The 16,228-nt window shown below is 34.5% G+C and overlaps 1 protein-coding gene across 2 annotated transcripts in view; it reads left to right on the forward strand.

Moving 5' to 3' along the window:
- The window catches only part of AGPS (alkylglycerone phosphate synthase), a 114,998-nt gene that overhangs the window by 91,684 nt on the left and 7,086 nt on the right, over window positions 1–16,228 (forward strand). For both annotated transcript variants that reach the window (XM_006210205.3, XM_072961209.1), the window contains exons 18-19: window positions 599–698; window positions 2,753–2,810. In XM_006210205.3, coding sequence (XP_006210267.2) covers window positions 599–698; window positions 2,753–2,810 — 158 coding nt within the window. The remainder of the gene's footprint in view (window positions 1–598; window positions 699–2,752; window positions 2,811–16,228) is intronic.

A 16,228-nucleotide genomic window follows, 5' to 3' on the forward strand; every position in this document is an offset into this window, starting at 1 on the left:
CAGAGACCATCCCAAGGCCATATCACTGCATTTGATATGTTCATTCAATGTGTTTTCAAAGTTGTTAATAATTTTTTGATGTGAACTTGGTGAAAATGCTGTATTTTACCCAGTCTGATCATATTTGGTATTTAAAAATTTCTCTTATTTTCTAGTTTTAAGTTCTCATATTTATTTCTGTTAACTTTGAGGAAGTTTAGAAGATTTATAATGGATCATCAAGTTCCATTTAGTCTGTTTTGGTGCTGTCTTTAACTGCAATATACTTGGTAAAAAAAAATCCTTCTGAGGAGGTGAAATTTTTGTTTATTTCAGGCCAGTTGGAGAAACATTTACAGTATTTTAAAATTTTAAAACTTTTTTTGGGGAGTAATAATCCAGATTTACCAGAAATAAGTTATGAAAATAGTATGACTATTTCTTAGATATTTTTCATGCAGCAAATCTGTGTTCCTTCCACAGAGTAGGAGGCTGGGTAGAGAATGAGATTATGGCTTAAGCAAATCATTCAGGCAATCTTACGTTTAAGTTTCTAGCCGTTAAATCTGATTGCATTTAACTTAAAGCCTTGTGGGGATTTTATCTGTTTGTATTTTAGGGTGACACAGACTTATGATGCAGGCGCATGTATCTATTTCTACTTTGCCTTTAACTACAGGGGAATCAGTGACCCACTGACTGTGTTTGAACAAACTGAGGTAATTTTCTATACATGAGTATAGCTTTTGCATTCTTTTATTAATTTAAATAAACTTTGTCAATTTATGAATTTTAGTCTGACTGTTTATTTAATAACTTGTAGTTTACCTGGTTGATAGCACATAGAAGTGAGAAGCATATTTTTTGCACTGGGTTGAATACTGAATTATATTTCTAAAATTAATATTCCTATTATAATAGCCTGTGATTCTTTGGTTATTACTTATATTATGTACACCTGTTAAATTAAATAATAGGACTATATTATTAGGATCCAAGATATCACTTTAGCAGCCCACCCAGCTCTGGATGGTGACTGCTCTTGACGTCAGCAGCCCTAAAGCTCCGGGCTATGTTGCTGTAACGTCCTCCTTCTAGGTTTATGATTTTTTTATTTGCTAAAGCTGTATGTAGGTCTTTGAGGTTCATTTGCTAGCAGTTTCTATTACATTTCTTAAATGGCCTTAAGTTTCTAACTTTTATAAAGCCTTCTGTTTGATGCTCAATATTTTTCATGACAAGTAGAAGTCTTCATGCCTAGAGCTGAAGAAACAGACTAAACTGTAGAGGAACTGGGACGAGACTGGGGTTTATTAAAACCTCATATGTCCTGGTGTTTTAATTCTGTTGCCTGCCTGCCAAAGATAGTACTACAAAATGATATTTGGTGGCACAATTTTAGACCCAAACCTCTTATGCCTCCTTTGTTTTTGACCCCCAAAACGGCTTTTCTGAAATATAATTGAAATTCAGTGAACTGCACATATGTAAAGTATATAATTTGATGAGTTTTGACATATATATTATACACCTGTGAAATCATCACCCCAATCAAAATAATGAGCATGTCCATCATCCTCAAAAGCTTGAGGCCTTTCGCATCACCTTAGCCTTTCAGTGTTTTGGTATTACCCTCTGGCTACCCAAAGGTCCTTTCCCATAATACCGTAAAAGTGAAAGTGTTCCTTTTTTCCCAAACTGCCATTCTCTAAGTGCTACTGATTTCAAGTAGTTATAGCTTTACATAAAATAACTTGTTGGAAGATATTAGAATATCTAATTAGAGATCTCTTAGAGTATGGTTAGCATATGTATAATTCATTTGAAAAACCCTGGATCCTAAGTGATGAGGGTTCTTATAAATAACTTTGCAATGAGATGTGGTCCATCCATCCCTCCTGCGGCCTAACTCTGATGGTTTATGCACACCCGAGTTAATTCTGAGAGGTTCAAGGCACTGTAGGGATTTCACCTCATATCTATGTATGCTCATGAATTAAATTTAATTCTAGTTTCCGTTACCCTTTTTTCACCCTGTACTTCAGCCATTCTGTATTTTGCTTTAAGTGTTTATCTTTCTAACCGTATTGCTCTATAAGGAGCCTAATTAGAGCCAAACATGTTAGGAGGATAAAACAAGGGTTTTTTTTCCCCCGCACTTAGATATCCATAGGCCTGACAAGTAATTTGTCCTAAGGCATTGACCTAAGAAATATTCTCCATAAGGGTTTTTATCATTGATCCCTGATAACTTTGTAAGTAATCTTGAGTATGATGCCTGTTGAATGATACTAGATGAGTAGTTTAACCATCTAAGACTCATTTCCTTTATTTGTGAAATAGGAGTAATTTTAATTATTCCATAAGGCTACAGTGAAAACAATTTATTGCAGGTAAATTGCATAGTACTTTTCTGGACATCCCATAAGCCGTCAATAAATCTTTGTTGGTATAGGGAGATGTTTACTTCAAAGTAGGACCTGACTCCTCACAAAATTTGTTTTTATTATTAACCAATGAATTGATCATTTTGCCTTCTTTATCTTTTCTAGAATCTCAAAGTGACAATTGTAGACATTGTGGCTATTCACTAGAAAAAAACGTATAAAGCTAGGTTGTATATTTTAATTACTTTTTAAATACAGTTAACCTAAAAGAAAGGAAAGTTAGGCTTCTAGTTTATTTAACGCAGGATGTATGTGCCTCCTTTGCGAGTTATGTCTTACTTTTCCACCTCAAAGTAATCTACTTGTTGTACTGTTTCCAAATACAGGCAGCTGCTAGAGAAGAAATCCTCGCTAATGGAGGGAGCCTGTCACATCACCATGGAGGTATTCTTTTTGGGGGGCAGAATTTCTAATATTCTTACTGTTAAAAATATTTGATTTGATAAAATGCTGGGGAGAGTCATAATATCAATAATTTGAGAACACTTGAGATCTTTGGAAGTTTTTATGTCTGTCACTGAGGTCACCTGTGTTGTGGCAGTAACCAACAGAAGCTTGATTTGACAAGCCTGCCTGGGTAACAGAACCTCATATCCCTCTGAGCTCCCAGGGACTTCATGTTACCCAGGATAGCCCAGCTGGCCAGGGGGTGTTTGACCATTCAGCAAGTTTTTAAAGGGAGGGAAAAACCTACATAAATGTTTTTCATCCACTATTGGAATGTAGCTGGAAGTCAGTTATACCAGGTATTGCAGAAATTAATCAAGACAGGATATGAAAAAAAATCTTTTTTTAAGAATTTAATGCTGTTTTATTGTTGCTTTTTGATCATTGTACTAAGTATTATTGGAGAGTTGCTTACATCATCGATAATAATTATATATATGTCTTACCTGTATTACTAGTGGGCTTATGAAAGTAGTATGAAGCAATTTTTAAAAACTTAAACACTGGCCATCCTTTCATTAAAAATGTAATTTTTGAGATTATCCACTTCTTTTCTGTAACAGAAATTTGTTTTTAATACGTCCCTCAATATAAATTGGTGCCTAGAAAAATAGATATGTATAGATTTTTTAAAACATTTTTTTAGGGAAAAGCATGAGGATAAATGACCACCAGATTTTTAAAATTCAACTCCTATTTCTGCTTTGCATTCTTCATATCCCTCTTTCCCTGTTCGATTTTCCGTCAGGGCATTTAGCATTATCTAACATGCTATATATTTATACTTCTTAAGATTAGTTAGCTATGTCCTCCTACTGGAGAGGACCCATAAGGACAGGGACTTCTGTTCTATTTCTCTGTACCAGCACCTGGAACAGTGGTTGGCCCCAGTTAGTCCTCCCTACTTGTGTGTAGGATGAATGAAAGAATTTGGGTAGAAAATAGTGGGCTGTAGAGGATCCGTGTCCACATAACATTATTGTAGCCAGGCCTGGAGAAGATGACTGATGTGGATAAATGAAATAGAAAGACAGTTCCCACCATCACTGTATCAATTTAATCTTTTGCTATCACCTGACTTTTTTCTTAACCTCCACAAATAAATTTCTAACTTATCTGACTGATAAGCATTAAAGGGAATTAATTTGTTCTTTCCCTCCTCTTCCTGTGTATTATCTTTTGTTGGGGATTCTAATGAATGTTAGAATGACAAAAATGAAAAAGGGAAGATACTGAATATTAGAAACCTCTCAAGTAGAATTAAAAGCTTTTGATTAATGTGAAGTCTAAACCTAATTTTGGAAATGTAAACATGGACATAAAGATGCCTTGATTTTTAGCAGCTTCCCTTAAAATGTTCAGAAAACTCTATACATTATTTTAAATCTTTTTTATATATTTTATTTCAGGATGTCACTGTATTCCTATGTAAGGAACTTATAAAATTACATAATATCATGAAGTAATACATTCTTCATTCTAAATTGATTGCCTGGAGGAAAGAGGCAAAATAACTTAGCTATAATTACTTGTTTAAAGAAAGCAAAATTTCCTTTCTGTAGCCAACAATTTTGCCTTTTAGTACATGTTAGCAGCCAACAGTGCACTGTTTCCTTCAAGATGAGGAACTGCAGGAAGGTTCCATGTTGATGACAGTAAATACATGTTAGCAGCCAACAGTGCACTATTTCCTTCAAGATGAGGAACTGCAGAAAGGTTCCATGTTGATGACAGTAAATACAAGAGAGAAGTGATTTCTGCAAGAGGGTGAAAATAGCTGAATATTGTACTATATAGAAAGAAAGGCTTAAGTGTCATTTAAGTAATTGGGTTTCAGATGAACTACTTAATTAAGGGAGAATGTTCTCAGTTTACTCAAGTTACAATGCAGTAAAGTCTGTAGAAGTTGGAAGTGACCAAATGACCTGCAAAATTGTAGAGGAAAACCAAACCAATAATTTTTTTCTAGCCAATGACATTTTACTCCTTTAGGATCTATGTGGATAGTAAAGCCCCTCCAGTAGAGTCTGCATGTGAGATGCTGGAAGTCTAATACGGCATTACTGCTGATGTTACTTACTCCAAGATACAGCTCAGACACTGAGGACTTCTTCATAGGCTCTCATAGAACCCCTTAATTAACCAAAAGATCACGATTATTCAGTTCTTGATCCCAAAACAAAAAATACAAATAGCTCCTTGTGATATTTTTGATACAAACTATACTTAATGCTTTTTAATATTGTTGTATATCTTCTCCATATTGTAAGTATTACTGGTCCACCAGACAATAGGATTTCAAAGAATGATAGTCTAGTAAAATAAAATATTATAGCACTTCAAAAGGCCACTGATCAAAACTGGTAGGATTATGATATTATCATATTTTAACCAAAGTAAAAGTCTCCCCCTTTCTTTGAAAAGCACTCACAAGGTGACTTTAATAAACATGTAATGCTACGGTGGAAGAGAAATAAGATTTGAAATGAACAGAGTAAGAAGTTAGTTATGGAAATTTTCTAAACATGCAGAATTAAAGTGGAGGATTTAATTCTAATCAATTCCTGGTCAAATTCTCCTATCAGGAAGATACTTGATAATGTATAAGTAGTTATGTATACACAGTACTTTTTTTTTCTTTTATCTTATCTTATAAAGAGTCATGCAAAAGAAATTACCAGAGTTTCTAGTTTGTATATCACACATTGTAGTGATGCTATATACAGTGGACAAGTCCATGGGTGAAACCAGATATCAATAATAAACAAACCTTGATCAACTGCAAAAAATACAAAATAAAATAAACATGTAAATGCTATAGAAATTAAAACAGCAAAGAGAAGGGAGATAGAATAGGGAAAGCAATTAACATTTATAAAGCTGTAAATATTTACAAGGTGCTCTACATGACTTAATCTCTTTTAATCCTGATCAAAATGCTGTGGAGTACATATTATTTCTGTCTTTCAAACGAAGCTATATTAAGACTCTGAGTGTATAGTAACTTACTCAAAAGTAGCAATAATTTTTAGTGCCAGAACTTGAACCTAAAATAGTGAAAATATGCCAAAAGCTAAAAAGATTGAAATTAAAAGCCTTTAAAAAGAAACATCTAATTTTTAAAGTATATGAAAATAAATACTAAACATTACTATTTTTCTTTTAAAATATAAAACCTCTATTTATTTAATTTTGACACTAAGTTAACTACTTACCCTGCTTTAGATGTTAAAACAGAAATGAATCAACATTTTAGTTTCCTCATCATAAATATTTCATTGTTTTCTCAGTTCTCACACGTTCAGTTTGACTTTCTAGTTTTTATACTTTCTGATTGTTGGTTTCTAGCCTGTCGGTAATATCAGCTAATAAAACAAATGCAGGTCAGATCATGTTACAGTAAAACTCCTTGTGTAATTTATGTGCATTTTCAGATTCTAGGCTTGTAAGCCCTTATTTGTTGAAGCCTCCAAGGTTAATGAAATAATTTATTTTTAGAAATTATTAGCTTGAACTTGAATGTAGCAAGGTTTGATTGCATATTAACTTATTGAGAGATTCTACCTCATTTATAAACAGGAATTTTTTATTTCTATCACATTTCTCATATTTTTATTTTCATGTGGTCAAAAATAATGACTGTGTGGAAACGAACTCTAAACTACTTGGATTCCTCTATTGCTTAGAAAAAGAAACTAGGTAAGCCTATGAATACAGAATATGTCATATGTGCTGGAATGATGAAGATGCACTCATTTGGCTAGCTTGTCCTCTTCTAAACCACTAAACACTGGTATACTCCAGGGCTCAGCCCATAGCTGGTTTGTTCTTCTGTGATACTCCCTCAATGATTACTTCGGTAGCAGGACCTTAAACAGCACCCATATTCTGATGACTCCCCAGAACCAGAGGGCATCACTACTACCATCAACAGTTCAAATCACTATTTTTTCCCTGCTGGGACAACTACAGTAGACTCTTAACTGGTCTGTCCACCTGCATTCCTACTCCCCTACTGTTACTTCTCTTCCTGCAGAGTAATCTTTTTAAAACTCAGTATTTTCTCCTTATATTCAGAATAAAATCCAAAGTCCTTACCAGGTTCTTCAAGGATACACATTGTGCATCTACCTGTCCTCATCTCTTATTACTTCTTCCTCTCTAGCAGTATTGGCCTTATTCCTATTTCTCAGACGTATCAACCTCCTTCACCCTTCAAGACATTTGCTGTTTGTTTCGTCTTTTTCTGATATTCCTTCTCTTGTTTTTCCCCCCAGATATTTGCATGGCTTACTTTCTTCATCATTTAGATATCTGATAAAAATGTCACCTTAGAGGTGTCTGCTCTGTTCTCTTGTGTAGGTTCTGTGTTTCTCTTTTGAATAAGTTCAGATAAGTTTATATTGTCTGTCACTGTGTTTCCCAGGCTCTAGAACAGTGACTGGCTGTTCTACATAGAAGTTAATGCTCAATGTACATGTTAAGTGAGTGGCAAAGTGCTCAAATGCTCACAGAATTGGGGGCAATTTTGCAAATTCTCAAACATCTGTGAATTTTTCACATTAGAATGGCAGTAGCCTTCTTGTTAATTTAGCTTCAGACGTTTAATAATCATGCCTTGTTTGAGTATAAGATCATGTTTAATCATGTAAAGGCTCAAATTTATTCTGTAATATACCTCAGAATGTGTATTAGTGGAGTCAGTTATTCAGTGGAAGAATAGGGTAAAATAATGTGCATTTCTCTACAGCTGCACAATACCAGCCATTTCAGTGTTCCCTAGATGCATTAGAAATGTAAAATTGCATTTAAACTTTGTCTTAAGACAAATACAGTTTTGAGAGATTTATCAACAGAAGGGAAAGAAGAACATAGGCTTTGTAATCAAATCTATATTTGACTCTTGGCTCTGCCCTTACGTAGCTATGTGACGTTAGGGAAATAAATAACCTCTCTGAGCTACAGCTTTCTCATCTGCAAAATGGGAATAATACCTACCACAGATTACTGTAAAACTTAAATGTGATAATATATGTAGAGCATCTAAACTGTCCTGTATATAGTAGGTGCTTAAAAAAATAGTAGCCTTAAAGAAAAAGTAAGAGTAGTGGACAGCACCAAGTGAAACTCTAGTTTGTGTTCTTAAACCCCTACTCTAACCACTGAAGAAAGGTTGCAGTTTATTTGAAAAAGATCCATACAGTCAAGGGATATGACCCAACAATTGTCTTAACATTTTCATCTATAACCTGCAGTTAGTCTCAGTCTGTAGGAAGTTCTGTTACAATCTATCCATATGAAAGAATAGTAAGTTTTCTTCACACTATTGGCTACAAAATTTGCTATTAAAAATGTCTATTTCCATAAATACTTTTCTGCTTAAAGTTAATCATCCAATTTGTAAATTTCAAATATCCTGTGCTATTTAGTTTTATAAAGCAGAAATCTTTCCATATAAATATTAAATAGAGTGGGTTTAATTATCCTGCTAAATCTTAATAATAGAGCTTTTGAGAGAGCGCCTGTTTTTATGTGTAGAAAAGATTTTTCTTAATTTGTATCCTGAACTTAAAAATCAAGGCAACCTCATAGTAGTGTTGTTATTTACTGACCTTCAGGCAGTGTCATGACATTCTCGGTACCGTTTTTGAGTTCAAGAGTAGAAGGGCTAGGGGTTGGGAGAATATTGATGCAATTTCTCTTAGAGGATTTGGCCTATAATTGTGATTAATAACAGTTGCTTTCACTATCTGGAAACAGACAGGCTGGTTTGTCTGCCTACAATCATGCTGTGATAAATGGTGCTATTTTAACTCTGGTTTTGTGTATCAAAGAAAACAGATGTAGTCTGGAACTGGAGGCTATAGGAAATATAAAGCCTGCTTAACTTAATCTTCATGGTGCTTGTTTTTGTAACTGATGAGCTGGTCAGTTTAAACAGCAGTGTTTATGTCAGCCATATATTTAATTTCAATTTATGACTTAAGTTTTTAAGTTGTTATTTGTAAAAATTATACCTAAGTCCTTGTCAGGAAGTAAAAAAGCTTGATTAAATACAACCAGTCTTAGTTTACATATTGATGTCTTTACCTAACCAAAATTATTTCCTATTGTTCAGAGAATACTTATGGGGTAGCTGCTCTTAGCCTTTTTTGTGGTCTTAACAAAATCCAATAGTATCAGGAACTTTAAAAGCAGAGTAAAAAGAGACTACTCAAAAGAATGAGCAAAAGATCAGCTTTGAGACCATTTGTTAAAAACCTGTAGTGTTAAATAAAAGCCATACAGATTGGAAAGGATGAATAAAACTAATTATAACTAACATGATTATCTTTGTAGAAAATAAAAAAAAATCTACAAAAACAAGATCAGCAAGATTACAGAATACAGTCTCACATACCAAAATCAATTGCATTTCTATATATTAACAACAAGCATATAGAAACTGAAATGTAAAATATAATACCATTTTACATTTACTCCAAGGAAAACATTTAACAAAATGTGTATATGCTTAGGCACAAATCTTAACAAAATATATATAGGATCTGTATTCTGAAAATTATGGGATGCTGATGAAAAAAACAAAGACCTAAATAAACGGACAGAGTGTTTTTGTGGATTGGTAGAAAACTGGACATGGTATAAAGATATCAATTCCCTCTAGATTGATCTTCCAGTTGAATGTAATTCCTGTCAAATCTAGGCAAGAATTTTAGTAGATATGGAAAAGATTATTCTAAAATTTATATGGAAAGGCAAAGGTACTAGACAGCTAAAACAATTTTGAAAAAAAGGATAGAGTCACAGGAATCCATTTACCTGATTTCAAGACATAGCCTAGTAATCAAGACTGTGTGGTACTGGAGGAGAGACACATTGATGAATGGAATAGAGTAGAGAACCCAGAAATAGACTCACATGAATATGTTCAACTGATTTTGACAAACATATAAAGCAATCCAGTAGAGTCAGTGTATAGCTTTTTCAGCAAATAGTGCAGGAAAAATTGAACATCCATAGGTTAAAAAAAAATGAACCTTGACTTAAACCTCACACTTTATACCAGACTTAACTCAAAATAGAAAACAGACTTAAATGTAAAACATAAAATAATAAAACTTTCAGGAAAAAAACAAGAGAAAATATTCATGATCTTGAGTTGGCAGAGAGTTCTTAGACTATTCACCAAAAGTACAGTCCATTAAAAGAAAAATTGATAAATTGGATCTCATTGAAATTAAAAACATTTGCTGTGTGCACTGCTAAGAGGAAGAAAAGATAAGCTACCGAGTGGCAGAAAATATGTGCAAACCACATATCCAACAAAAGATGTATATATATTATATGTAAAGAACTCTCAAAACTCAATAGTAAAATGCAAACAATCCAATTAGAAAATGGGCAAAAAACATGAATTATTTCACTAAAGAGGATATACACATGAAAAGATGTTCAGCATCAATAGCCATCAGGGAAATGCAAATTAAAACCACATGAGAAATCACTATACACCTAACAGAAAGCTAAAATTAAGAAATAGTGACAGTATCAGATGCTGGCAAGGATGTAGAGATGTAGAGAAACTAGATCAATCATACATTACTGGTGGGAACATAAGAGGGTGCAATCATTCTGTAAACAGTTTGGCAATTTCTTATAAAATCAAACGTAACTACCATTCAGCCCAAGTTATACTCTTGGGCATTTATACCAGAGAACTGAAAACTTATGTTTACACAAAAACCTGTGCATGTACATTCAGTGCAGATTTACTCGTAGCCCAACACTGGAGACAGCCCAGGTGTCCTTCAGCTGTTAAGTGGGTGAACAAACTGTGGTACATCTATACCATGAATACTACTCAGCAGTAAGAAGAAACGAGCCATGAATGCATGCAACAACTTGGATATATCTCCAGGGAATTACACTGAGTAAAAAAGAGCCAATCCCAAAAGATTATATACTTTGTGATACTATTTCTGTAACACGTTTGAAATGACAAAGTTAGAGAGATAGAGAACAGATAGTGGTTTCCAGGAGTTGGTGGGGGTTGACTATAAATAGGCAGTGCAAGGATCCTTGTGGTGATGGAAATGTTCTGTATCTTGACTATGTCAGTGTCAATATGCTGGTTATGATTTTGGTCTTTTGACAGCTACCAGATGAGTATAGCCTTTCCAATATTGAATATCAGATTATGGTAAGATAGCAGGAAGGTTGTCTTGCTCTTTAATTTTTTCCTTCAGTTTCTTCTTTGTAACTGGCTTTTTCTCACAAAACTTGTAAGTTGATTATAATATTTTTCCACTGAAGTAATGTTGTAAATAGTGAGATTCTAGGAACAGACTGTAAGAGCCAGTTTATTGAACTGTATGTAGTTGAACACTTAACTATTTCAGCTGTATCTTAGGATAAACATTCTAAGATTTGAGCTGACAGAAAATCTGTTGTAAGAATGTATTGATCTCTGTGCCTTCCCACCCATGCAATTACAGGTGCCCAGTCCCAGACAGAGGGCAGGGACAGCATTGTGTTTGCCATCTCTTATTTTGTGCTGCATATACCTGTAGTAGCTTCCAGCTTCAGCCACCAGGAGAGAATGGATGGTTTGGACAATACCACTTTTCTTTGGACCTCTAAAGAGAACTTTTTCTTCCTAGCAATTTTATGTCCAAGACTCTTCTAAGTACTAGATGTTTGTTAGTCTCAGGATACCTCTACTACATTATTATGTTGTTACGGAATAATTAACTTTTTATAAGTTAGTTTAAGGTGATTAGCAAACAGTTAATCCTAATAGATATTTTCAAGTGTAAGATCTGTTAAAAGTGACTTTAGGTAAAGTTTATTTTTAATGTTCTTTGTTGTCTGGCACAGAAACCACTAGGGTACTTGTGGCTATTTAAATTTAAAGTAATTTAATTTAATTAAAAATTCATTTTCTCACTTACAGTATTCACCTTTTAAGTGCTTAATACCCACATGTGGCTAGGGGCTACTGTGTTAAACAGTGCAAATACAGAACATTCTGTCATCACAGAAAGTTCTTTTGGACAGTCTTGTGAAGCTTTATTTCACATGTATTTTCACACATTGGCCAGGGAAATGGCCCCAAAAATATGACTTAAAAGTTTTTTTTCAGTAGACATTAGATTCAAGTCTTTAGGAGTTAAGTTCTAAAATAAAGTAACATTTGTCATTAATGGTAGAATTTCTGTGTATAACATCTGTCTGCTATACCACTATTTCCAGAATTTCTTTCAATTTGGTCAATAGGCTCAAATTTAGAATAAGGTCACCTTGCAATGGCAATAAGTCATTTACTGCTAATCCAGTTGATTTAGCAGTGAAGGTATGTTGCTTTTTTGGAAACTGGTCTCCTGAGATAGACCTTTGGAAGCATAGTCCAGGATTTCTTGGTCTTGGCACTGTTGACATTTTTCGCTAGATAATTCTTTGTTGTGGGGGCTGCCCTGTGTGTTGTAGTACGTTTAGCAGCATCCCTGGCCTCTACCCACTAGAAGGTGGTAACCTCACCCCAGTTACTGCAACCAAAAATGTCTCTAAACATTGCTAAATGTCCCCTGGGGTGCAAAATTGCCTCTGTTGAGAACTATTGATATAGGCCAAAGATTCCTAGAGATTTGAAGGAAATGAGAGTTAAGTTCTGTGACATACCTTCTCATATCTTAGCTGCTATAGAAGAACTCTGAGTACATCCAAGAAATAATGTCAGAATATAGGGAATGCAAGGCAGATAAAAACCAAAGGAAATTACGGTAACCTGGATTGTTTTTCCTAGATATTTGCATCCTTACCCCTTATCTAAAGTGGCTTTTGGATAACTGTGGTTCAGTATTTTTTAACTAACATTTTTGTGAACTCTCACTGTGTGGCATATACTGTATTATGCAACAGGGCTACAAAAATGAAGAAAACATGGCCCAAGTCTTTAAGGAGCGTATGATGTTTTCTATTCTTTTCTATCCTTGTCTATTTCATGTTATTTGGCCTCTTTGCTTGCTTTCAACTCTGTTGTATAGGCATTAATTGCCACTTGGTTTAAATTTTAAGTGTGTCAAGCCATCTGTTGGGGACCTCTAGCAGAATTAGCACTTGATTGTGTCCTGAAGACAGATTGTTTGAATCCAGCTCTAGTGATCTGTTATCATCTTAGTAATTCAAACTTTTCTGTTTCATAATCTCTAACAACCTATTCAAGAATCTCTCAAATCCTAGAGCTACTGTATAAACTGCACAGATGAAACCTTAGTATGAAGAAAACTGACATTTAAAAATATTTAATAAGAGAAAAATCTTATATCAAATTTTAATTCCTTTGTTAAAATCTGTGGTATCCATGAAATTGTCATCTTGATACCAGAAGTATCATAAGTAGTAGAAAACAGATGACTTAATAAAGAAATCAAACATGACTTTAAGTATCCGCTAAGCATTAAATTAGACTCTTTGATAGTCATAGTCCCATCTTATATGCCTTTAAAAACTGGATGTTAGCATACCTCAGTTGGAGATCTGTTGACTGACAGTCATCATGTACCTCTACCAAAACCAAACATGAACACAAAAATGTACCTTGTAGCACAAACAAATGGACAACTAAATTCTCTTTTCAGGTTGAATACTACCCGACGCCACTCCCTCCCAAAAAACATCATCATAGTCAGATCACTAGATACCCCACAGAGCAGAAATTGTCCATTGCTCTTCTATTCTCATCAGTACAGTTTCTTGGGACCAGAATAACCTCACCTGGCAAGAGGTTGGTGTCCCGTTAGCACTTGTTCTTTACATAATCCATCAGTGGTTTAGTTGGATTAATTAAATCTTGAAATACAGAGTCAATGCTCAGATCATTCATACAAGCAGCTAAGTCTAGATTTTCTTTCTTAGATCTGACCTATAGACTAGTGCTAAAGAAGTATCCGTGATGCTTAAATGAGAACTTTCGAAATATAGTTGTTATAATAATAGTGCTTTTAGCTTTGGCTGAATTCTACTTCTGAGCTTTAGCTTCGGTAATCTTCTAAATGTACAACTCATTTCATAATTTGTTTTTTAAGTAAGTATATGATAAATCTTTTCAACTTTATAATCAAATTCATCATTCAAAAAGTTTTAAATTTGGCTAAAAAGAACTCTGGCTAGCAGACCCTACATATATCCCTTTTAAGATGTGGTAGTTTCTGCTAAATCTTTAGTCCCTTAAACCATAAAGAATAGTTCCAGATAAGTTTTGGTAGCTAGGCTGGCCATGCATGTCCACATTTTCCACACACAAGACTCCTGTTACCCATCCTCCTTGTATATATGTCTGTTTGTCTTTTTATGCTGTTGATCTTCTCACTAAATGCGTTCTTTCTTGGAGCTGTTAGCATCCAAAGGGAACTTTTGAGTCAGTGATTTCAAAGACTGACCCCAAAAGCTTCTATTTTCTCTGTTTCAAAAGTACAGTTTTTTAAAATATACTGTATATTGTGGAAGGACACAAAATACTTATTTTATTCAGTCTATATATATGTTGTAAGAAATTAAATTGTAAAAAAGTGAACTCCACTTTTAATTTAAGCAGAAGAGGAATTTCCTCCCATTAGTTTTCTATAATGTTTAGTATTTGGCTGGCCTGTGTTTTTTTGTAGCTTTAAAAATTCATCTAAGACTCTTGAATATCTGGCTTAAGCTTTGAGCATCGTATATGTAGAAAAACTGTGAATTGTGGTATATAGGGTCCTTTCTTGTTTTCAGAGATGATGGATTTGGCTTTTTGTAGCTCTAGTGTTGACTCTCAAGCTAGGTTTATACTTCTAGAGGATCAGAAGTCAAAGGAATGTAGTTGAGTCAGTAGTCATGAATATCCCACATCAGATAATTCATGTCTAGAAAGAGGAATAAGCTTCATGTGATATGAATGTACGCATGCCTTTTCATGGATAACTGTGCATACAAGGAATGTTGAAATAGTCTTTGGCTTCCTGTTATTTGCTGTTTTCATTCATCCATTTCCCCATCCAATATGGCATGCTACATAAAGGACGGAGTACCATTTCTTCCATTCCTGAAAATGAGTCTGCAAATGTTTAAGCAGCTCCTATATGGTTGTGCACACATGTGTTACATGTGTACTGATTAGTACAGTCAGCTAACTTCTCAGATGCCTAGCAATGCAAATAAAGACTGTACAAATGACATTATTGTTGTTGTTTAGTTTTAGAATAAAAGTCTTATACTTTGAAATGTGGCATCCCTCCTTGGCATTAAGGCCTTTCATTGTTGTTTTTTTAATTTATCAATTCATCTGAGACAGCCAGAGAAGTTTCTCTAGAATTTTATGAAGACTGTTTTCAGTAATTGCTTATCAGAAACACTCATTAAGCATTTTCACTTAAACCCTGTTTTCTGTTGCTACCTTTATCCTCCAATGTAGTAGACTTAAATTGTTAAGGAAAACCAAAAAGATTTCTAGTCCCCTTAATTGCATAAACCGCGATTTCTGAACTCAGTTTAGAATCTTTTATCACTAGCAGAAGAAGCTCACAGACCTCTGCCATCAAGGCATCAAGGGGTTAAATTCTTTTATCAAATATGTGTATGAGGGGCCACATCTATGCTGCCTGTACTGCCTTTTTTTTTTTTGCTTTCTAGTTCACTAATCAAATGTATGTTAGATTGATTATTGTAAAAGTATAAACCATAGAAAATTTGACAAGATAGATGTGTAAATTATCCTTCTGACAGAACTAATGATGCACTCCAAGCACCTTCTGTTTTCCAGCGCTTGGTGAGCGACTTCATTAAATATGCAATGGCTGTTGGGTGGCTTCTCAGACGATGGTTCAGTTCCTTGTGGAATTGCATTATTACTAGAGGTGTAAAACCAGGCAGACAAGCTAGCTGTTGGGCATCCTGCTGAGGTTCTAATGTGCTCCATCTTGTTGGAGCAGTTGTTTGCAGTCTTTTCAGGACAATTACATTCATAACCACAGGACACATTCAGTGAAGCTATATTACAGATAACAGTGGAGACTGGCATTGACTGCTCTTCACCCTGCTCTCTTGAGTTGCCTCAGGGTCAGCAGCTTATAGTATTGCCACTTCTACTCCTCACAGAGTAGCGTTTTTTTTTGTTTTTGTTTTTTTGTTTTTTAATACCTTAGAGCAAACTTGGAAATAGCTAATTTGTAGCTTTTTGAAAAATGCTTAAGATATTTGAGGTGAAGAGATTCTGTTGTTTCTAATCTCTTTGCAGATGAGCAAACTGAGGCTGGGGCATTGTGGTGAGCCGTCCCGTAGAGAGATAGTAGGAGGACCTGGTAGAACAGCTTTTAGGTAGT

This window comes from Vicugna pacos, chromosome 5, assembly GCF_048564905.1.
Source record: "Vicugna pacos chromosome 5, VicPac4, whole genome shotgun sequence".
Taxonomy (NCBI): domain Eukaryota; kingdom Metazoa; phylum Chordata; class Mammalia; order Artiodactyla; family Camelidae; genus Vicugna; species Vicugna pacos.